This window comes from Xyrauchen texanus, chromosome 11, assembly GCF_025860055.1.
Source record: "Xyrauchen texanus isolate HMW12.3.18 chromosome 11, RBS_HiC_50CHRs, whole genome shotgun sequence".
In the NCBI taxonomy this organism is placed as follows: Eukaryota; Metazoa; Chordata; class Actinopteri; order Cypriniformes; family Catostomidae; genus Xyrauchen; species Xyrauchen texanus.
The window spans coordinates 44087599-44113618 of NC_068286.1; the positions used below are offsets into that span (position 1 = coordinate 44087599).

Consider the following 26020-nt stretch of genomic DNA (forward strand, 5'->3'; position numbering starts at 1 on the left):
CCGGCCAAACTGAGCGATCAGGGGAGAAGGGCCTTAGTCAGGGATATGACCAAGAACCTGATGGTCACTCTGACAGAGCTCCAGTGTTTCTCTGTGGAGGGAGGAGAACCTTCCAGAAGAACAACCATCTCTGCAGCACTCCACCAATCAGGCCTGTATGGTAGCGCGGCCAGACGGAAGCCACTCCTCAGTAAAAGGCACATGACAGCCCGGCTGGAGTTTGCCAAAAGGTACCTGAAGGACTCTCAGTCCATGAGAATCTGATGAAACAAATATTGAACTCTTTGGCCTGAATGGCAAGCATCATTTCCGGAGGAAACCAGGCACCACTCATCTCCTGGCCAATACCATCCCTACAGTGAAGCATGGTGGTGGCAGCATCATGCTGTGGGGATGTTCTTCAGCGGCAGGAACTGAGAGACTAGTCAGGATCGAGGAAAAGATGAATGCAGCAATGTACAGAGACATCCTTGATGAAAACATGCTCCAGAGCGCTCTGGACCTCAGACTGGGGCGAAGGTTCATCTTCTAACATGACAACAACCCTAAGCACACAGCCAAGATAACAAAGGCGTGCCTACGGGACAACTCTGTGAATGTCCTTGAGTGGCCCAGCCATAGCCCAGACTTGAACCCGATTGAACATCTCTGGAGAGATCTGAAAATGACTGTGCACCGACGCTCCCCATCCAACCTGATGGAGCTTGAGAGGTCCTGCAAAGAAGAATGGGAGAAACTGCCCAAAAATAGGTGTGCCAAGCTTGTAGCATCATACACAAAAAGACTTGAGACTGTAATTGGTGCCAAAGGTGCTTCAACAAAGTATTGAGCAAAGGCTGTGAATAATTATGTATGTTTTTTTTTTTTTTTTTCAAACAAACTTCTTTCACGTTGTCATTATGGGGTATTGTTTGTAGAATTTTGAAGTGCTGTGAATACTTTCCAGATGCACTGAATATATATATATATATATATATATATATATATATATATATATATATATATATATACATATATAATGAAAGAATTTAAGAGACGAATTAGAGCCTATGCACACTATTTATACAGTAAGCAAAAGAATCTAAAGAAAACATTATTACTTTTAATTATTGAATTTGCTTGGTTTATTATAGTAAAAGACTCTGCAAGAAATAAAAAGGAAGGTTTTATTATTTCAGTTGCTTCTGTCTGAACATGTGGCACTCCTTTATACTCTGAAAACCATTCCTACCTGTGTATACTGACACTCCTTACTCAGAACGGGTGAGTCACAATGAACGAAGTGTGTTATTGACCCTCTCAAAGTGTTTAGTTGTACATTAGCCCATCCAGTCCCCTCATACCTCTTTAAAAATACATTTCAAGACACATAGGGAAATCAAAGGGACATTTCCATAATTGAGTATATTTGTCTAAGATTTCTCACGGCTGGGGTGTGTATCACACTATCACTGGTAACAATACGAGGCATGATTATTTCCTTTTTTGTATAAAATGACATTCAGTTAATCATTCCAAAAAGCTGGCTGTGCAGGGTTGCCACTTTTGAAGTTTTAAAATAAGGGGCACTTAAATATGGGGATTGGTGGGGGGGATCATGGCCCCTAACCACATCCTCAACAGTTTTAGCAATAAAAATACATTATTAATAAAAAATGTATATCCTTTCTTATATGCTGTTTTGAGACGGTCCCTTACACACCATAGGCACATTTTCCAACTTAAATCAATGTTAAATTGGTGATCTGAATGATTTCACCATGGCACCAACTGACCAGCTTGAATATGGGACAAATCACATCCCGTATTGATTCAATATGGGACACATAATTTTATCTTTAAATACGGGACGATCCCTTATTTTACGGAATGGTGGCAACCCTATGTGTGTGAGTGTTACAGGCTCAGAGATTAAATAGATGGCAAACAGACACACACCTGCACACACATTCTGACAATGTTGAAATTGGGTCATTGATCCTGAAGTTCAGTATTGGAAGTTCAACCTTAAACTCGTATACTAGTTAGGGCTGCACAATACTGTGTATAAGATTTTTTAAATAGTATTAAGTAATTACTTTGCACTTTTTTCATTTATTGTTTCCTAAAAATATTCTCATTAGAGTAGTTTTGCAATCCCTATACTGTAAACTTTACTAAGATTTCTCACGACTGGGGTGTGTATCATACTCTCACTGGTAACAATACGAGGCGTGATTATTTCCTTTTTTGTATAAAATGACATTCAGTTAATCATTCTAAAAAGCTGGCTGTGCAGGTACAACTGTGCAGGTATTGTAAGTACAACTCTTACAATAGGACCAGCTGGATAGTGGTAGTATTGACTCATAAGAAATTGGAATATAAAAATTATTCAATTCAGGCTTTATTGGCAGAGAGATACAGTGAGCATCAGGTTGCTTCCATCCTTACATTTTCAAAGACAGTGGTTCATAAGAACAAGGTCAAGCAGCAGACATTGGGGACAACAAAGCTATAGACCGACAGAGGGCAAAACGACACTCCGCTGAACGGGATGACCGCCAACTCATTTGAATGTCCCTCAAAAACTGTAGGATGACATCAAGTGACCAACAAAAAGAATGGCAAAAACAGCTGGGGTGAAGTGTACGGTGAGGACGGTTAGAAAAACAGGCTCTTAGGGGTACGGCTGAAGTCATGCAAAAACCTTCATCAATGAGAAGCAAAGAAGAGCCAGACTGAGGTTTGCAAAGACCACAAGTGCTAGACCGTAGAGGACAGGAGTAAGGTCATCTTCTCCGATGAGTCCAATTTTCAGCTTTGCTCAACACCTGGTCGTCTAATGGTTAAACAGACACCTGGAGAGGCTTACAAGCCACAGTGTCTCAGACCCACTGTGAAATTTGGTGGATAATTGGTGATGATATGGGGGTGCTTCAGCGAGGCTGGAAAAAGCACATTCATCTTATGAAGGATGCTTGAATAAAGCCACATGCAAGGTTATCCTGGAGGAAAACGTTCTTCCTTCTGCTCTGACAATGTTCCCCAACTTTGAGGATTGTTTTTTTCCAGCAGGACAATGCTCCATGCCACACAGCCAGGTCAATCAAGGTGTGGATGGAGGACCACCGGATCAAGACCCTGACATGGACAGCCCAATCTCCAGACCTGAACCCCATTGAAAACCTCTGGAATGTGATCAAGAGGGAGATGGATGGTAACAAGCCATCAAACAGAGCCGAGCTGCTTGAATTTTTGCACCAGGAGTGGCATAAAGTCACCCAACAGCAATGTGAAAGACTGGTAGAGAGCATGCTATGATGAAAGCTGTGATTGAAAATCAGGGTTATCCACCAAATATTGGTTTCTTAACTCTTCCCAAGTTAAAACATTAGTGTTGTTGTGTCAAAACTCATTTTCTTTGCATTATTTGAGGTCTGAAAACTTTGCAACTTATTTTGACCAGTTGCCATTTTCTGCAAATAAATGCTCTAAATGACAATATTTTTATTTGGAATTTGGGAGAAATGTTCTCAGTACTTTATAGAATAAACCAAAAATGTTAATTTTACTCAAACACATACCTATAAATAGTAAATCCAGAGAAACTGGAAATGTGAGGGATAATCCATGCATTAAACGATTTTTAAATGCACAACGTGGAGGCGAAAAACCACCCGAAGGCGAAGTAGAGGACAACAGAGACATTATTCTCAGAGATGCAGAAACGAGCAGTGTGGAGGATAAGAGCTCTCCCTCACACACACACACACACACACACACACACACACACAGTTCATATCCATTCCTACACTGAAAAAATTATAATTCCTAATTTGTCTAATTGTGCCTCCGCGAACTGCATTTAAAATAGTTGAACACACCTAGCCGTGGATTATCCAGTTCATACCATGGTCACTTGCCAGAATTGACTGGTTATAACTGTAATATATTTTTTGCAGCGCAAAACTTTTGGTTACTTTTATCTAAGGGCCGTTAGATCTGCAGCTCGCCTGTTCTAAATCAGATGCAGAGAAAAAGTAGTGTGACCACACATACATTAAAACATATTGGTTAAAATAATGGTTCCTTTATTGGAAAAAATACAATAGAATATAACTATTATATCAACATATAATGCTTTATAGCTATACTAACCAGCCCTATAACCAGCTATACTAAACTCTTTTGGTCCAGCTCTATTTGCAACAAGTAGGGCAATAAGGAATGTATGTGTTTGTGCATGTTAAACAACTAAAGTCCTCCTTCAACAATGAAATGCTAGATGTCTACTTCTGTATAGCAGTCTTTGTCCTTATCGCTTGAATAGCAGGGGCCTGTACCATGAAGCCAGATTAGGTGGCTAGCCAGGTAAGATTTAGTTTAATTTGCATCAACCCTAGGTTTCAGGTACCATGAAAGTGGGTAGCCTATAACAGGGTGTTCATTGCCACTGTAACTACGCTCCATGGCTGTTTCTGAGCATAAGGGGCCCTAAACGAAATCCTCGGATTGGTTTGGTTCAGCTAGTTTCACGGTACAGGCCCTAGGAATGGCTAATAGCTGTTAGAATAGACTAAAATAATGGAAGACCAAAGCACATGATGTGTCGTCTTTGTCATCAGCGTACAGGAAGTATAGTGGACAGTCAGAAAGACAGTGACAGAGAGAACAGAAAGAGTGAGACTGAAAGGTCCTCTGTGACCTCAACCCCGTGGTGCACAATGAAACAAAAACTCATTCACACAAATAAACACATGAGCAAGTGTCCTCTAATACGACAGAGGCATTATTCTAAGAGATGCAGAAAAGAGCAGTGTGGATGATAAGTGCGCCCTCTCTCTCTCTCTCTCTCTCTACACACACACACACACACACACACACACACACACAGTTTATATCCATTCCTACACTGAAAAAATTATAATTCCTAATTTGTGTAATTTTCTGTGAAATGTTCATGCTTTTCTGGTGTAAAGCATAAATCTAACAATATTCATTGATATGGTATATGCTTAAACAAAAACAAAAAATACAAAATATATATATTCTATGAATGCAATTCTGCATCTGAAGTAAATGTATCTTGTTTGGAGGATGTTTAGATATTTTCATTAGAAAACAAGACAAATATATTGATAAAGAATATTATTTTCCTAGAGTAAAAAACAGAAAATTAACTTTTGGATATACTGTATATCCAAAATGACTTACCCAACAGGTCATTCTGTGGCATCCACTCCACAAGTTTAGTATTGTTGCCAAGATTGAATGGAGTAACTCCAGAGAACCTGCAAATAGATTTGATAAAGTAAGATAAACAAATCTCATTACTGAATTATATTTTAAAAAAATTGTTTAAAACTTTAAAAGTGATTTAAAGGTACAGTATATATATTTGTCAATGTTAAAATACTTTCTCTAATCTCAGATATGGCTCAGTCATGCAGAAACTATTAGCAAGCCATTAATAGGTAGTTCCCCCCAAAAGTGCAAACCATGTGGCTCTGTGGCCCTTTAAAAACATTCCTCTGTTGGTTTGAGCATCCCGACCAGCCTGATATATTAATATTGCAGTCAGACTCTCTGTTTGTCCAACTAATAGAAGACTAACTCATCAAAGACTTGGACTTTATGCAATTCCATTTGGTGACACTAGTGGTGCAGAAAGTATACCAGTGGCACAGGTATGCTGGAAAGAAAAAATTATTGACAGACAGAAAGCCAGAGAGAGAGAATCCGGAGACAAAAAACTAAAATGTATTTAAAGGAGCACTCTGTAATTTTTTCCTCATTAAAACTTTTATTATCTTATCTGAGGTCCGCTGATAATGTTATTGATGGCTTTTTTTCTTTCTCCAAGACACTCTGTTTCTGGCCCTCTGACTAAATGCTCAGCTTTGCCCTCAGCTCCTCCTTTAAACTTCAATGTAAATGTCCACTGTTCTGATTGGCTAACATCGTGCAGCCCCTCAAATACAGCCATATTTGAAACTCAATCGGAAGAGAATGAACAACCCCACAATATTATAAATCTAAATTTCAGGGATTACACATAACGCACATCCAACACATTGAATTCGCATATATTAAACTGTACATCTCAAGTACAACTGTTAACACTCACACCCTGTTTACACCAGACACGAGAGGCGTGACATCAAAAGCAATAGAACCCATTATAATCAATGATGCTGTCTACCATGGAAGCCTCAGTAGCAGCTCGTCATGCTAACAGTAAACAGATCCATTCCATTTTGCGCTGGTGCTACTACTACAAACAACAAAAATAAATGGTTTCGAAAGATCGTGTCGATGCGCCCGGTGTAAACAGCATCAAGCCGTTGCTTCGCGTCAACAAACATACCCGGTATAAAGCTTTCACCACCATAAACTGTTTACTTATGTTTTTGATTGGTCCAAGAGTTTTCAGCTGCACCATATCCTTCAATGGCAATTCCATCATTTTATGACTGGCATTAATGCTGATATCAGTCGACAAAACATGCAATCCACACTAAAATACGCAGATTACATATCCACATTATGCACATACATAGTCCAAAGCACTCTGAAGATGCATGCATCCAGTTTCCAGTATCCTGCACTGAGGTGCACATCATCAGAGACACATCAAAACGGTCTAAGACATCTATCTAGTGAGTATTCACATACACCAAAAATGAGAAATTAAAATAGAACAGATGGATGAACTAACAGTTTGTTGAGCAGTTTATGCACAAAACAACAAGAGGCAGAGCAGTAGGCCTATATTCTGCTCTCTCTTGCTCTCTTTACAAACTGAGCCCCAGGGACAGTGTGTGGGGCCAAGGGTGCAATGATGTGAAGTAGGCATGTTGTTGCTGTAGAGGGAGTCATGAATTAATGAGTACCCTTTGTGACATGACTAATATACAGATGTAGAGAAGGAGGCATTTTGGTAGCTTGGTTTCAATAAATACATTTAGTTAGCGTGCAATCACAACTGATTTTACTAATGAATCATGACATTTTGGGTGAAACTTGATTTTACCCATAAGGTATTACTGCTATTAGATACTAGAATGGAGCCAGACCTGAATGTGACTTAAAAGCAGTGAATCTGTACCTTAAAAACATTACAATATAAATATTGTTTTATACATTAATCGTTTTTCCACTTGCGGATGTTAGTGGATGGCCCCAAAGGTGGCTTTTGTCAGATTTAGCTCACTTCTTGGGACAAATTTGTCCCCAAACTATTGTCCACACACAGAGAGAGCCTTGGAGGCCAACGTGTGCATTACCTTATGACAAACAATCTACAGTTACTAGGAGACAGAGTATATGAGTGGAGTGAAGCGGCAACAATTTCCCCTCTGCGCTCAAAGCATTCTTTAATCACTCTGCTCCAGCTCCACTCCAGGATGTCCATTTCCCGCTCCTCGCTCCACGCTACTGGATTAGAGAAACCCCGCTCCATGTTCGTTCCATGGCAAAATTAGCGCCTAACCACCTCTCCACTGTAAAGTTATTTCAGTATGCTTTTTGACATCACAATCTCCCATGAAGAAGGTGTATTAATTGAAAAATAAATACACAATACTAGAAGATAAGCTATAGTTTGCTTTATTAGAACAATAACATTAGCCCAAGACTATATTAAATCATTTTTATAACTTACTTTTGAAACATATCGGCAGCATTCTCTGGGTTTCATCAATTATATAAATTGCTAGATGCAAAAAATAAATAAATACATTCTCAGAATGTTCTATACTTTTTTTAATCAAAACTGGATGAGACTGTCAAAACTATATGTCTAATGCAGAGTTCACTTTTAGAAATACTAGCGTTTTTAAATCTTCCTCTATTCACATTTGCTGAGCTTCATCTGCAAATGTATAATGCATAAATTAGCCTACGGCACTAAAATAAACTTAGATGGCAATCGATTAAAGTCAAACTACACAATATTAACATGTTGATTAGATCAGTTGGTGTTTTACGTCGTTAAAAGTTCAATTCTATTTAATATGGGACATAATAGCTTACAATTAAGATTGAGATGCATTAGATTCGAATGTTGATAAGATTAATCAAAATATTTAATAGGACGGGGGCCTGGGTAGCTCAGTGGCTACCACTCCTGGAGTTCACGAGTTCGAATCCAGGGCGTGCTGAATGACTCCAGCCAGGTCTCCTAAGCAACCAAATTGTCCCGGTTGCTAGGGAGGGTAGAGTCACACGGGGTAACCTCCTCGTGATCGCTATAATGTGGTTCGCTCTCGGTGGGGCGCGTGGCGAGTTGTGCGTAGATGATCTGAGCCAAGTGATAAGATGCGTGGGTTGACGGTCTCAGATGCGGAGGCAGCTGAGATTCGTCCTGCGCCACTCAGAGTGAGGCGAGTCACTACGCCACCACGAGGACTTGGGTGGGTAATGGGCATTCCAAATTGGATATAACCAAAAAATTATTGTAATATTTAATAGGGGATATATGTATTACTGACCTTTAGATTTTCTCTCCACATGTGAACGGATTATCATCGTGTTATTTGGACACGTCTTTTAGGATTTCACAACAAACATTTAATCATGGCAATCACCTCCCCGCTCGTGTTCACCTTCACATCCCATCATTAATTGTCACTATATGGCAGTTGACGTAAGAATAAAGAGACGAGACACAAGCATGTAGTTAAGTCAAGCTTTACAGCTTAACTCAATAATAGGGAGTGTGAAAATAGCGAAAGTAACCTTCGCGCTGGAGGTCGAACATTACCAAGTGCTGCTAGATTTTAAATTAGTATTTAAAATTTTAAAAGTATCACATGCTTTCTGGTTATATCAGAAATTCCATCATGCCATAGTGTTTAACACAGCTTAACACGTGGTGCATTATTGCATTAAGGTCTGTTAACAGGTGTTTATACTCTGCTAGTACACTTGATAGCGGCCAGAGTCTGTAATTACCATCACTACACTGTGTGTGTGTGTGTGTGTGTGTGTGTGTGTGTGTGTGTGTGTGTGTGTGTGTGTGTGTGTGTGTGTGTGTGTGTGTGTGTGTGTGTGTGTGTGTGGTTTACGAGGACATTTCTTTAGGTTACAAACTGGTAATTACAAGTTTATTATGCTATAAATGTGGTTTATGAGGACATTTCTAGTGTCACCATAATTCAAATCACTTTTATGGTCAGAGTATGGTCATATGTTCTTTTCAAAGAGTCTATCTGCTTGGTTGTCTATCTACAGTATAAATTTATCGAGTGTGTGTATGTCTGAGTGTGTGTCGGTCTGTGTGTGTGTGTGTGTGTGTGTGTGTGTGTGTGTGTTGCCAGAGCTAACAGTCTACTCATTAATGAAGTCTTGCCTAGGCACATTTGCATGAACACAAGAGAGTAACTGAGGCTATATGACCTGGCAACAGGAACCATGACAATATCACTTGCTGAGACAACAAAAGGTATATTCATATTCATGCTCCTTCATATATGAAAATAAAAAAGAGAGAAAGAGAAATTACCAAATTTTTTAAACAAATGTACACTAGGCATACACTAAAAAGCTAAATTTATCAAAAGGGAAATTTAAAGTTTACGTGCATTTGTTCCCCCTCTATTAATCAAACCATACCCTCTCAAAATCTAAATAGTTTTTCATAAATGTTGTTTTATACTGTATAAAGACAGAGCATCTTGAGGTATTCCAGTGGTAACACTTCTTTCTCAAATCTATCGGTATTTGCAATTACTTCTGTAACCTTCATTAAATGAACATCCACCAGTATTAAATTACTGCATTATCTATTACTCCATTATCTACAACAGTAGCCTAAAACAATGGTAAAATAGCATTGCACTACATACTCACTGCAAAGACTTTGCAAAACGTTACTGATATACTCTACCTCATGGAACGGTCTGTGCACCAGAACCGGACACTATTTCATAAGATGTTGGTTAAATGGATGGATCAGTGAATAAATGAATGAATGAATGGCAGTACCTCCAGATGACTCTCTGGGGTAGACGGCTCAAGGCTCCTGCAAGTTTCTGAGCAATGTCATCTGACAGATACTTCACTCCTGCACCAAACGACACCACAACGAAACCATGTTCATCTGTGTCCTTCACCCAGGCTTCAAACTCCTGTACACACAGGTCAAGCAAATACATATATAACAATATTAAAGTTCAACAACCCATCTATGCTATTTGCAAGAGTGTGTCCAGACACTTTAACAAAAGATAATAAAGAAAAATCGATTTAACATTATATGGAAATCAAAACACAAGCCAAACATTTCAAAGGATTACATATGTTTATTGGTATTATTTAACAATTATTTGGTAGCACTTTAAAATAAGGTTCCATTTGTTAACATTAATATATCAACATTAGTTAACAACATTAGTTAGAATGAACTAACAATGAGCAATACATATTAAGCATTTATTAATCTTAGTTCATGTTAATTAAAAACATAAACTAATAAATTTTTAAAATCAGAAGTTGTATTAGTTAACATTAGGTAATGCACCATGAACTAACATGAACAATGATTAATACATTGATGATCTAAAGCACAGAAGCAAGTCCTCCTCTGAATGGAAAAAGAAGCTAAATTAAAGTGGCCAAGTCAAAGTCATGACTTGATCCAATTGAGATGCTGTGGCAGGACCTTAAACGGGCAGTTCAAGGTCATGTGTGGTTGAACTAAAGCAGTTCTGCAAAGGAGAGTGGGCCAAAATTCCACCACAGCGTTGTGAAAGACTGATCTCCAGTTATCGGAAGCGTTTGGTTCCAGTTGTTGCTACTAAAGGTGGCACAACCAGCTATTAAGTTTAAGGGGGAGTTTGTTTTTCACATGGATGATATAGGTGTTGGAGAACTTTTTTCTTCCATAAAAAAATATATATTTGAAAACTGTATTTTGTGTTTACTCAGGTTGACTTTGTTTTATGTTATATCTCGTTTAGTATGAAAAATACACAAAAAATCAGGAAGGGGGAAACTTTTTCACAACACTCTATATATATATACACACACACACACACACACACACACACACATGGCAGCCAAAAGAGTTTGCTCTTATGGAAAGAAATTGGTACTTTTATTCACCAAAGTGACATTCAACTGATCACAATGTATAGTCAGGACATTAATAACGTGAACAATTACTATTACAATTTGAAAGAAATGCTCAGAACTTCTTAAACTACTTCAAAATGTTCTCGTCAAAACATCCTCCATGTGCAGCAATGACAGCTTTGCAGATCCTTGTCATTCTAGCTGTCAGTTTGTCCAGATACTCAGGTGACATTTCACCCCACACTTCCTGTAGCACTTGCCATAGATGTGTCTGTCTTGTCGGGCACTTCTCATGCACCTTACAGTCTAGCTGATCCCACAAAAGCTCAATGGGGTTAAGATCCATAACACTCTTTTCCAATTATCTGTTGTCCAATGTCTGTGTTTCTTTGCCCACTCTAACCTTTTCTTTTAATTTTTCTGTTTCAAAAGTGGCTTTTTCTTTGCAATTCTTCCCATAAGGCCTCATGAGTCTTCTCTTTACTGTTGTACATGAAACTGGTGTTGAGCGGGTAGAATTCAATGAAGCTGTCAGCGGAGGACATGTGAGGCGTCTATTGCGACTCTGTTGTACTTATCCTCTTGTTTATTTGTACATCTGGCCTTCCACATCCCTTTCTGTCCTTGTTAGAGACAGTTGTCCTTTGTCTTTGAAGACTGTAGTTACACCTTTGTATGAAATCTTCAGTTGTTTGGGCAAGTTCAAGCATTGTATAGCCTTCATTCATCAAAACAATGATTGACTGACGAGTTTCTAGACAAAGCTGTTTTTTTGTTGTTGCCATTTTTGACCTAATATTGACCTTAAGACATGCCAGTCTATTGCATACTGTGGCAACAACAAAAAAAACACACCAACACAATGTTAAGCTTCATTTAATGAACATAATATCTTTCAGCAGTGTTTTTGATATAATGGCAAGTGATTTTCTTGAACCAAATTAGCAATTTAGCATGATTACTCAAGGATAAGATGTTGGGGTGATGCTGCTGTCTAGATTTGATCCAAAATTACTTTTTCAAATAGTGATGGTGCTGTTTTTTTACATCGTTAATGTCCTGACTATACTTTGTGATCAGTTGAATGCCACTTTGGTGAATTAAATTACCGATCAAAGAATTTGTTACTACTAACTGTGCCTGTATAAACACTTGGTTTATGAGGTTGCACTGGTGTAAACATACAAGGAAAAAGCTGAGGAATGTAATACATTATCTGAGCATCAGTGTTCAACAGTACCTTGATATATAAAGTGTGCCCAAGTTATAAGGGACATTCCACCCCATTCATTTTCTTTTTAATCCAAATTTAATTCTAACGTGAACAAGTGAAAATAAAAATTTTCCTTAACTATATGGTTCATATATGACATGGGTTTAAGGCGTGGATATTTAATAGTTATTGAAGCCTCAAACTACTTTACCTTTTGTTGACACGTACTGCATGTTTAGAAATCCCTCAACTGGAAAAAATCAGATTTCTCAAAACCTGTTTTACCTACAGTATCTTGTGAACCACTGCCTAAATGCAGTTTTAATAATAAACTCAATGATAAAAATGTCAAGGAGTGTGTTTTTAAACCTGTGAAATTAAGACTTTAGACTAAGTGATTTAGTCTGAGCGGGAAGATATACATATCACACAGGGTAGACTGCAGAATCTTTTACATTTGATTTAGAAGAGTAATTTTAATTTTAATTTAGTTGTTTTAATACTGCACTCATAGTTCTAGTAATAAGAGCCAAGGGTTTCCATTTGTTTAGCATGGACTTAATGAAGAGCTATTTTGTTTAGTTGAGCCTAATACTGTCTCAGGCCACTTAAGAATGCTAGCTTTGTTTGTTCATAATTTGGGGATTTAGCTTTAGATGAGTATGTTAAGACATTGTGTTTGAATTTATATTTGAGATTTTTTCTATTTGGAATTTTTTGAATGATTGAGGCTTTGTGTTAGCATCTTAGCAGGCATGAAAGTATGACTGAGGCCTATTACAATATTAACAATGCTAGGCTATTCTGTAGATTTTAGTCTTAAAATGAAAATGCACAATGGATATTTTTTAGAATTGTGGCGCATTTGTTATCGCAATAAATTAATGGGATAAATGGAATTCTGTGATAACCTTTTAGGTTAGCATAGCCACAAAGTTATGCAAGAACTGCTTTCTCGCTGTCTGAGGGAGTCCAGCTGCATTCTGAACAGCCTGCATTGGCCTGGCACTGACTGTCCACTCCTCACACTGGTCTCAGTGTCCTTCATACATACCCAACAATGGGCACATTTACACACACACACACGTATACGCACACACCCTGTATTGGCAAACACGCTATTAGCATTATGGCTCCATGGCATACAATGAGGCCCTTTGGGACAATGGTATTTCAAAAGTGCAAGCCTAGGTTTAGAACACCCACTCCTATTCAACGCACAGATCAGCGCAATCAATAAGAACAGCCTTTGTGAGCGTAACACCCTGTAGCGTCATAATGGCAAAACCAAAAGACTTGATATAATTGTGACCATGGAATGAAATTGCACAAAATGACCTTAATATATTGGACATTTTCTTAATTTTTATAGCCACGTGTTTATTTTCACCACATGCTGGATTTGTTAGTTCATTACATTACGCACACTCTATTGTTGAGTAGATAAAAAATGTTGGTGTATAAATTGATCCGAATACACAGTTCATAAAATTGCTTTCAGAACGTCTTGGCCGAATTAGTCGCAGTGATGGGCAAGGATAATCGACTAGTCCACCAACTGTCATCTTCCAACCGTTTTTGAGAAGTTGGTTTACATGCAGATGGATGTCTTTAGCTGTTTTTTTAACACCTCACACTATAACGGCTGCATTTTTATTATGACATGTCAAGTTAAACAGTTAAACTTTAAAAACGGGTCTTGAGACTCCTTTATTCTGTTCCATTCTGATGTGATCTGTCCAGCTGTATTTGAACACAAGAACATGCCCTAAATGAACGTCTCCTAATAAACGTGTCTGACTGATGTCTGATACACGTGACAAAGCATAATTATACAGGGCTTCCTTGAATGAAAGACTAGACATTCAGACAACCCATGACTATTTGATAATGAAAATACTGTATGACGTTTTGCACATGTCTAATTAGTAAGCAATAAAAAGTGTAACGGCTCTAACAACATTGGGAATAATGAAACAATGTTAATCAAATGTATTAAAAAAGGATATAAAAGCGGTTTCTCACCTGTGTCAATGGGCTGGGTGGTTTGGTGAGGATGCCCCCTACATAAACAACATGTGGGAGAGTGGGTCTTGGGAACTCCAAAGCCATGTCAGTACACAACATCCAGAGTTGACTGTTCTGAACCAGATCATGCATGGACACTGTTGGCTGGACGTTGTATTTTCTCATTATGCGATCATACTTTGGTAGCACCAGGAACTGTACACCAAATCTGGAAACGAGGTACACTGCTGTGTTAGCTACCCGCTGCAACAATGGCATACGGTCTGTTAGTAGTGAGTTAAATTCAGGGACATAAGATAGGGGTGCTGGTGCCCCAACTTCCGCAGGGTACCACAGTCCTGTGCTGAACACTGCGTACTGGACACCCAGGATGTGAGCTATGACAAAGCCACACATCTCATTGGGGTCAACAAGTAAAAGGTCAAATTGTTCACGTTTTAACTGTTCCATGACGGAAGCACTCCCAACAACGGCATCACAATTTTGAGAATAGTGATCCAAGATGTCAAAAAGCTCCAGTGCTGTAAAACGACCTGAGAAGATGTTGCGGACTTTTGATTGGAGAAAGTCATCAGCAGAGGTGCTGTTGAAGATTCCAGGGTAGCGCTGGAGACGATAATGGTTGGATGGTGGGATCTCACGACCTTCAGAGGCTAGAAAGACTGTTTCATGGCCATCGGCGTGGAGAGCAGAAGCCAGGGTCTTAAAAATATACAAATGGCTCTCAAACATAATAGGAGGAACCACCACGATCTTAGCTGCCCAGGAGAAACTTGTCATTAAACACCACAGCAATGTGGCAAGCACGTAGAAAGACTTCATGACTGCAGAAAGAAAGAAAAGAAATTATTAGTGATACTGTTGTTTATTGTTAACCCATTTACCAACTACTACTACTTTTTTCTGTTTTGTTTTTTGTAGTCCCAATGAAACCTTTTGACAGGTTTCATAGAGATATATATAAAATGTCACTTGATTCATTGCTCAAATTAGCACCCTCTAAGTTGCACTTTCTGACATGTAATATCCTTTCCTCAACTTCATAAATGTCCATTCCTGTAGCTCAACTGTAAAGCATGGCACCACAATGCTAAGGTCATGAGATAAGAATACACAAACTAATGAAATGCACCTTAAATGTTCTTTAGAGCCATGCTCTCACTACACAACTGTCAGACTACATGAATCGCTGTACTGCTCACATTACACAACAAGGTTTCTTGTCATAGCAACGCACATACTACACAACAGAAAACCCTTTTGGGCATGAACAACGAACACCCCCATTCCACCTTTTGGGTAGAGTGAGGCCCTTGGAGATAATTTCCCCCAGGGCCTTTGCAAGTCATAATCCATCCCTTATAATATCATACACACTTGAAAATATCGCAGCGTCTGTGACAGCTCAAGACGACTTAGATTGCGTCGCTGAACTGCTCATACTTAAAGGGTTAGTTCACCCAAAAATGAACATTCTCTCATTTACTCACCCTCATGCCATCCCAGATGTGTCTGACGTTCTTTCATCTGCTGAACACAAACCATTTTTTAATAAGAATATCTCAGCTCTTTAGGACCATACAATGCAAGTGAATGGGTGCCAACATTTTGAAGCTCCAACATCCACATAAGGGCTATATAAAGTACTCCACATGACTCTAGTGGTTAAATCCATGTCTTCTGAAGAGATATGATAGGTGTGAGTGAGAAAAAGATCAAAATGTAAGTCCTTTTTCATTCACTTTCTCCTCCTTCAGTTTATGGTGAGTCACATTCTTCATACATATCGCCACCTACTGGGCAGGGAGGAGAATTTATGATAGTAAATTACTTAAATATTGATATGATTCTCACCCACACCTATCATATTGTGTCTAAACACCACTGGAGTCATATGGATTACATTTATGATGCCTTTATGTGGATTTTAGAGTTACAACTTTTTGGCACCCATTAACTTCCATTGTATGGACCTACAGTGCTGAGATATTCTTCTAAAAATGTGTGTTCAGTAGAAGAAAGAAAGTCATACACATCTGGGATGGCATGAGGTTGAGTAAATCATGACAGAATTGTAATTTTTGGGTGAACTATCACTTCGCAGACCATAGCGAGCACCGATTTGTCTGCGATTCAGGGGTTTTGTTGCAGACAAAGGATTTTTCAGACAGCAAAATCCGCCCAAAAATTGTGTAGAGTGGCTTTAGTCGTTTTGGAAAACAAATTCTGCCAAATGGATAAATGTAAATTATATTGTTCAATGAGCTAAAGACTTTTTTGTCTTGTTTTCCATTTAAAATTGTCTATAAATTCTTAAAACAAGATACATTTATTTGAAAAGCAACATATAAGATATTTAGACTTGCTTTAAGGGAATGTATCAGAGTATATAAGAGTATTTTGTATAGAAGTGTATTTTTTCACTTGGTTATACTTGCAGTGCAGTAAAGACAAAATATTCTTATTTTCAAGATCTTTTCTCTAAAAGCAAGTATAAAAAAGCATTTTGTTGCAGTGTATAATGGGGTGAAGACTTCCTCTCTCACCTTTCTGTTCACTTCAATCCATCTTTAACTCACAATAATAACAAACTCTCTCTTATTAATAATGCTGCGTAATGCCAATTTTCTTCAAGATAATAAACATACAGTGATGCATATATTATGGTTCAATAAGTCACGAGCCATCACGTTATAATCTAGCTGCAGCAAGCATGCATGCTTGAGGTATAAGTGTTCCCACTACAGAGTGTACGTCAGCCAGGTGCAGTTTCAATCTCTCCCCGTTAGATCAGGACATTGTGCAACTCATAGAAGTGGTGCTGACTGCACAGAGAAATGCCAGCTTCGGAGTTTGTAGTTATTTAAATTACCAGCTTCCTTATTATTTTAACTTAAAGCTATGATGCATTAAATATAACTGAATTAAAGATGTAACGCCGGGGTGTTTCCTTTAAAGATGCTCGACACGCAAATTTTGCTTCAGCGGAATGGCAGCTCCAGCTCCACTTATTCCACAATGAGAGTGCTTCTGTATTTATCTTCTGTATTGTAGTTTCATATGATCGCATGTTACGTTAAATGAGATCAAACGACTATTCGGCAACTAAAAGATTTGTCGACAATTTGTTCTTATTTTATTGTCGACATTGCCGTTATGAGCTCTGACTATTCAACTGAATGAAAGCTTCATAACAAATTCTTTACAAGGTCATAAAAGTGCAAATCCCCCAAATTAAAATGACAGAGCATTTGAACCGAATACAAAGTGACTGATTCAACATGCAGGGCCAGATGCACCCTGTGTGTGTGTCACAGAAAATGTGCGTCACGACTGAAGTCACATGTGTGGGCCTATCACACTGTAGATTGTTCCTCTGATATTACTGATATAATGAACAAAGTTCACAGCTCGTTTTGCAAACATGCACACACAAGTCACCTATACACAGACGTTTTACAGCAAAAAGCCGATTTGGTTCCAAGTACACAGAGGTATTTATGATTTGTGTGTACTTCGCCCAATTCCTATTTGTTTTTCAAAACTGATCTTTAGGACAGACTGTCCGTGCTGTCATTTTGTATGTGAAATTAGATCCATAATTGTCTGTCCATTAGACAGTGAAGTTAATCTCTCTTACATCTGTATCAATTGCCTTAGCAATGACAGCACAATGCCAAGAGACATTCATCTACAACAACTAAGAGTAGCCGTTAGTGTGTAAAAAGTGGATGTGTTTCCTCCGCTCATGTGCATCATGTGATCACGCTGCAATGCTGAACTCATGAGGCGCATGAGACAACTTGCATCAGATGCATTACTGTAATCTACATATGATTCATACATTCAGTATTCACTGCATAGCGAATGCCTTACAGTACACTATATGGGAAAAGAGTGTGGAAAAATAAATGCGTTTGGAGTTCGCTGTCGGCACTATCATGTTGACACACTCTACTGATTGGTTAAGAATAGATAAGGGGATTGGGTAAGGGCATAATACTAATAACAATGTCCTCAACGACTTATGCGTGGAACTCATGCTTACTTCGGCATTAGACATCCGTGAAATAGCACGTGATGAAGTCGTACGAGTTTATGCGTACAACATTGTGCGAGACCAAACGAAATAGCCAACTTGTAAATTATGTACGAATTTTCATGATCGGTTTGGGGCCATCCTATCTCTGGAGCATGCAGGTGTGCGAACGTCACCCAGACTTCCCTGGATACCGTGCTTTAGAGCACAACCCACGTGACCCATGTTATTCTACAGAGAATGTTCTAGTTTTAAGCAAAACAGAGCATGGACAGCAAAAAAGCATGTAATTAGCTTTTGTATGTGGTTTGAAATCCAATTTAAATTAGATTTTGGGACATCCATTTTAGTCTAAATGGTCAGATCGGGTTTGAGATTTCTTTCCTCAAATGGCACACATACTGTACGACGTCATACAAACAGTAATGCATAAAAGAAACGAGTGCAGTCGCATGATGTCGTACGAATTAGCCAAATTTAGAAAGGTTGCACGAAACCTGCCGATTTCGCATTGAGAGTGTGTTGGAAAGCCCAGAGCGGATTACGCGAGTAGTTTTGCAATAGTTTGCTTCAATCACAACCCGCTAGGATGAGTCTTTCAGTTAAGAAGCCTATTTAGCGCTTATGAAGAGGCAAACGTGACATAAATCTCATGCAATTTGCTATCTGGTCCAAATTTTCACTTATGTGGCTGCCGAAAAATTTTCAATCCAGGAAAAACCCTGTTAATGGAAAAAAAATCACATAAAAATATCCTATTTTTTTCCACACATAAAAGTGACTCTTATCGGATTTGAAAATGTCAATGTGACTTCAATTAAAAAAATTTATCTGTACCAAGTGTGTGGGACAAAATCAACTAGGGGCCTGATTCAGCTGTGGTGTGAACATCGCCCTGGAGTCTAAGTCAGATAAATAAATAAATAAATAAAATAACTAATTTAACACTGATTCTCAGGAAATTGCTGCATGTCTAAGCAGCCAAGGTCTTTAATAACATATTATAAACAGTCCCTAAGGCTTTGTTGTTCTCCTTTGTCATCTAAGCTTCTCTTCAGTCTCACACCGTAATTAACGAACATAATTTACAAAAGGTCATAAGTAGAGGGAACCAAAAAGCAGGTGTAAGACATTGGGGGAGGGAGGAGTTGGAAAGAGGAGAAAGACAAAGATCAAGAGGCAAGCACACAAAGACCATGAGAAAGTAAGAAATAAAGGCTCTATAGGTAAAAAAACACCCTGTGTCAGTTATGTTTATAAACAGGCAGCATCATTTCTAACAATTCTGCCCTCATTTCGGCATTCACCCAAATGAAATGTGTCCCTTTGCTCTATCCCCAATTACTCAAACAACAGTTTTGTATGGAAAATTCCTCTCTAAAAACAAAAGCCATGTCTCCGTCAAGGTAAAAGTGGAAGCAGTGAATGGCGAATTTGCTTTAATATTTACAAAACTCTCCATCCCAAAAATATACAAATTTTGCACAACACTGGTGTGCAAAATTTACATCCCTCGTCTTCAGTCATTTAAATGCTCCTTAACAGCCTATTACAGTTGCTTTTTTTGGTGGATATGAGTCTGGTAGATCGAAATCCTCTGTTATATTTAGTAGCCCCAGTTTCACAGTTCATGCGCGACACCTGGCCATTTAAGCACCACGCGGCCACCGTCCGTAACCATAGCAACAGCTCCAGTACCCACACAGGCACAAGAATTTTCACATTTAGGCTAACAAAATCTTAGGAATAACTCTGTTATATTATATATTTATACATTACATATATTAATTTTGCCATGTGTAAATAAAGCACTTGACAGTTTTAACCGTGGATTCAAATTTTTTGTGGTTAAATTAACCGTGACATTTTAAATCGTGGTTAATAGTGAAACCGTATTATAGCGGCATCCCATGCCAAACCACCACCTGTAATAGGGCCGTCTTCAGGGGGGCGACAACCAGGAATGTTGTTCCAGGCCCTGTGACAAAGGGAAGCTATAGGTCCTCTTCAGTATAGACAATTCATTGGGTAACAGGGACACACCCTTACATATGTTGTCCCAGGTTGCTGTGAAATATAGTGATGATCGGCCTGTAAATAACAAACAGGTGTTTAGAGGGGTTCAGTCGTAGTGAATTAAGCCTGAGCCAAATCTACTTGCTTCAGTGAAGTTGAATAAAAAATTAAGAGGGGCCCTTAAAAGCCAGCTGTTGAGCTACATTTCCTGATTGTCTTGCTTTTAAATTGATGGCTGTAGTATCTAATGTGACTCCTCCATCATATGGCTCTCTCCGTTTCAGGTGGGCTATCACTATTACAGGTTTTCTTTTTATACCAGACTGTTGACGGTTGCCATGGTAACCCTGCCTGAGTCAAGCTGAGCCTTAGCAACGTCATAGCTTGGGTTACTCATGGAAGGTTCAGGTTTCCCAGCCATTAGAAAGGAGAATCATTCGCTATTAAACACACACAAAACGCTGAAATAAAACTGATCATATGATAACTGTTGTCTGAAATGGAAAAAATCTGTTTAAAAAAAAAAAAAAAAAAAAAAGGAGTTAAATTATCTTGCACAGAAGAAATAAAGTAATAAGGGTTTGGAATGACATGAGGGTGACTAAATAATGACAGATCTTTCCATTTTGTGTGAACTATTCCTTTAAAAACAAAAATCTATACATACAGACAGAACAAGCTCTTGAGAGAAACACTGCATTTACCATTCAAATAGTGCATCAGATAAAGTCACATGTCCAAACACTTGCTTTCTCGGTGTAGGAGAGAGGTTATCTACACAAGCAGGAACAACTTAATGATATCATCATGCCATTTCACATGCCTTCAAGACAGTCAGGTGACACATGTTGATGACTGATACTTGGCTAATGAATACCCATTCAAACAACTTTAACTGAAATGGTTCCAACAATCCCATTTTTTTTAATCTTCATGAGATTAAAAAATCTTCATGAATAAATAACTATATTACTAAATGCAACCTTACTAAATGGCATCAGTTCATCAGTTTTGTCAAACTTGAAAACTTAAAAGTTGAGGTGTGATAAAAGAGTAAATGGAGTGTGTTGGGAATGTACTGTAGGTGTGTCTCCAACCACTCATGTGGATTTCATTGTCTCCGCTGCTTATAAAATGATGCTTTTTAGATGTATCAGATAAGAATCAAGAAATATTAAGACATCGTATGTTGATGCGTTTTTATTTTGTTTTATTTCTGACATTAAATCAATCGATAATAGGTAAACCATTCATAAATTGACCAGTAGTGAACTATCCGTGACAGTTCCTTAAATTAGAAAACAAATGAACACTCTCTAAATCTCTTTCCCTGTTTCTAACTCTCTATGGTCACACAGCTACATCCTACAAAAGTCCAGTGACAACCTCAGCTCATTTCAGGACCACACATCGTAGAAAGGCCATGATGATGATGATGATGATGATAACATATCCCTATCCAAGACGTCCACTAAAGACACTGCATACCTGGAAATAATGACGCTATAGTGAGGATAAGTGACTGCCAAATGGAAGCTTTGCGTGCGGTCTGCAAGTTCGAATGCACTTTCAATATGCAAAGAAATGCAAAACCTACTATGCCACATTCTTGTCAAGGATCTCTTGAAGTTAGTACTTCAAAACCAGCTCACTGTATTAAACTTAAATGAATAGTTCAGTGCAAAAAGAAAATTCTGTCATTTTTGACTCATCTCATGTTGTTTTAAAACGGTATGACTTGCATAAAACCCAAAAGGAGATGTTAAGCAGAATGATAGTGGACTGACAGCTTTAGTCCTCATTCACTTTCATTATACACTCTTATCCTATTATAAGAGTACTATTATACTGCTCTTTTTACCATGCACTCCATTTTTTTATTTTTTTATTTAAACATTTTAAATTCATAACAAATTAACATTAAATGGAATTGTTTACATTTTAACTAAATTCAATTAATAAGACTTAAAATATATATTTTTTTATTTTATTTGAATAAAAATTTTACATTTTTTTAAATAAAATAATTGCTCAATTCAATTTGATGTATTTTTGTAATGAAATTCAAATGTGTTCATCTTATTTAAAAAATTAGTATATGGAAAAAAGAGCGGTTTCAACGTTCTTTAAAATGTCTCCTCTTGTTTCCGCTGAAGTCAGGTTTGAAGGTGAGGGTGAGTAAATGATGACACATTTTTTCTGGTGAACTGACGCTTAAATATCATGAAAATAAGATTGGACAGAGAGAATAAAATTTTGCCCAAAAAAGTATATACATAATAAAAATTTAAACACAGCAGGAACAACAGTTTCCAGTGATTACGTCATTGCCGATGAATTGCATAACATACAAATATGTAAACATGCACATGGGTATGCATGACGGCAGAGACTGTAAGGTGGAGCCCAAACAAAAACTAAAGCTCATGGACCAAAAAAACTTTAAACTGGCCTAACTGGATCTTCCTCCCCCGCTGCAATTATGAACATATTGTATTTACTACGTGCCTTTTAAATCAGGCTAGCACATTGCTTTGACAAGATTTTTCTAATGAAAATGCTATGGTGCGACTTTTCATTAATTACCAGTAAAAAAATAAATTAAATAATATAAGTGCTCTAAATAGGACGGACTTTCACTGTCATTTCACCACTAGACCTAGCAGTGAAATGGGGACTTGAGGATGTAATTCACATATTTGGATTAAATTAATTTAGAGAAAAAGTGTAAAAATGTATAAGGCATAATATAAGCAGACACACGCGCGCGCGCACGACACACACACACACACACACACACACACACACACACACACACACAATTGCATTCACCAAGGTTGGCCTTTCTCAGGTGGCATGAACTGAATAATTACATCCTGCCCTTGAGCAACTGGCATAGTTTTCTTTTAACCCAAAATGAATCAAATAAGAAACCAAGCACATTTTGAATACTTGTTTAAGTCCAATCTGTTTAGTTGATGTTGTTAGGAAAGACATATAATCTCACAGGTTAGATGGCCAAGTAATTCAGAAATCATAACTACAATAGCTAGCTATGGCCCTTCAATGCAATTTTTTATTTATTTTTTTCAATATAACAGTAGGAAACAGTAGAAAAACAGCAGAGACTCTGAGAAGTTGGATCTATCAGCATTAAGCTTATCTCTTTAACTAGGTTTCTTAGAGTTGAAAGTCAGTCTTAGTGTATAAGATGCCCCCTGCTAAACTATCGGTTGCCCATATTACCGCCAGTAAAATGTTGATGATGATGATTATGATGATGATAGGGGCCTTAAATCTTTGATCATGTCCCAAACACACATAAACCTACAGCATGCCAATTTATTTCTCAAGCTCCGCATGTGGCCCTTATTATCAAGGTTACTACTTATTATAGTCATCAAGTGACAGGACATTCATGCTACTTAATGATATGATATTAGATCATAGTTATAAAATGTTTTTATAAAAAAATACATTTTTAAACTCTATTAAGCAGGTCAGCTGAGTTTAGATGTACTGCCGTAATTTAAAAAAATTATAAATACAAAAAAAATTCAAAACTGAAATATCTTCCACCTCCGCATGCAAAATAGTATGAGAGTATGCATGGAAATTACTATGGCCAGGGTCGACACCTGTTGAGTGCGACAACTGTTTATAAAACCAAACGCCGCCCTTCGCTGCTTACCTGTATAGGTGGTCCCGGTCGATGCCTGAACGTATGCCAAATTCACGTCCCCTCGCTCTCATGAGCCTCTGACACTTTTACATAAATCCACAAATGGCCGGTTAAAGCTGCCCGTTTGTCACAACAGGCGAGGAGGCTATGACATGGGACGTTGTGTATCTGAACGCCAGGGAGGGCGGGACAATCACTGAAGGGAGTGGTCGAGTCAGTGCAGTGCAAACTCTAGCACAATAAAGAAATTCGGCCTTGCCTCTAATTCACTGCAAAGCTACGGGTGCGTTTGCTCTTTCGACACAGGCACTTATTTGCATTTGAGGTGCGTCCCCATAGCGCTTCTATTTAGGCCTACTATAAATTACGATGAAGTTTGTTAACCTGTGTGACTCACAGAGGACCGTTTACATCATCCCTGAAGATGCTAACATAGGCTCCTTAATTTCTTCTTTCTTAATTTGTACTTGTTAGATCAATGGGTCACTTACAGTTAAATGCATCATAGTTGTTTATACAGTTCTGTTCTGTAATGGCAGTGTCAAAGATGTTGTTGATCACTTGTTGGTAGTTAATTATATACTAAGCATTAGTTAATAACAGACCACTGATGTAATCTCAAACACTCACACAGTATCCAAAGCACACAAAAAATACAGAAAACATACAAAATAGACAGACTAATTTACCACTAAAAGTTAATCTAGTTCTTATGAAGATGGGCACAGTACAATACAGTCTTTGTGTGTCTATGTGAGTGTGTGTGTGTGTGTGGGTGAGAGAGAGAGAGAGAGAGAGAGAGAGAGAGCGAGAGAGAGAGAGAGAGAATATGTGGATTGTGTTTGAATCATTGATGATTCTCTCCAGTGAGTGCAGCTCATGTTTCTGTGCAGTGTTTCTGTGTGTTATGCAGTACCCCTACCCAACATATGTACACCAAGGCTCAAGACAAAAAATGCTACCGAAAAATGTCCCTGGTAGTTTTAATTCATCTGCTATCTATTATTATATATATTTAATTATTTTCTATTTTAAGTGTATATTGTTATGAGTTTAGTGCATCAGCAGACACGGTAGTGACCTGTAGCTTCCAGATTCCTGTAGAAAAAAGTGCTGTTGAATGTGTAGTAGATAATAGACCTTATTCATGCTAGCTCCAACTTTGATTGTTTAAAGTGAATGAAAATGAGGCTGTGACGGATAGACTTACTGTCTCTTCAATGGAACGAATGGTATAAAGCTCCTAGATCACATCTGATTTTCCACAACTTGTGTTGTCTGGAGTTCTTTGTATACTGAATGTTCTTGGACAGATATTTTATCAATGTTTTGTCTGCGGAACAATCCAGAAACTCTTTATACTGCAGTACAGCCCGTTGAAGAGACTGTAAGTCTATCCCTCACAGCCTCATTGTCATTCCCATTCAAAGTCAAAGGTGGTGCCAGCGTGAATAAGGTCTATATGAACTGGGTTGAAAATTGTTCTACTTAAAATGTTTTCTGAAAGACCGTTCATGATATATTGTACATTATTTACAGCTACTTTTGTATGTGATGTGTTCAATATAAGTACCGATTCAGTTTAAGTATATGAGATAAATTGACTCACACACTGTTTTTATATAGCTAGAAAAATATGCCTTTATAAATGGAAGAAATGCACATAAACATTGCTTTGGGGCAAATGTTGCCCCTTAATAAAAACAGATAAAACATTATAAAATCTATTTCTGACATTAGAATTAATTTAGACTTTAGAATAATAATTAATAAAAACAGTAGTAATCATCACCGCATATAGTTTAATTAAACAAACCAAAATGGACTGCTTCACATAAAATTAATGATTGCAGACCTTTGCATCTCCAAAAATCAAACATAGAAGTAATCTATAAGACTGCAGTGCTTAAATATAAGCAATATAATAGGTGTGGGTGAAAGAAAGTCCCTTTTTTACCTTAAATCTCCACTTTCACCTCTAAAA

At 37.9% G+C, this 26020-nt stretch overlaps 1 protein-coding gene across 1 annotated transcript in view; it reads right to left on the minus strand.

The window, feature by feature from the left end:
• Positions 1 to 24185, minus strand: part of ugt8 (UDP glycosyltransferase 8) — a 33755-nt gene extending 9570 nt beyond the window's left edge. The window contains exons 1-4 of the mRNA XM_052137396.1: positions 24046 to 24185; positions 14297 to 15123; positions 9970 to 10112; positions 5197 to 5273 (exon numbers count right to left, since the gene is read on the minus strand). Coding sequence (XP_051993356.1) covers positions 5197 to 5273; positions 9970 to 10112; positions 14297 to 15121 — 1045 coding nt within the window. The 5' untranslated portion in view covers positions 15122 to 15123; positions 24046 to 24185. The remainder of the gene's footprint in view (positions 1 to 5196; positions 5274 to 9969; positions 10113 to 14296; positions 15124 to 24045) is intronic.
• Between the last annotated feature and the right edge of the window lie 1835 nt (positions 24186 to 26020).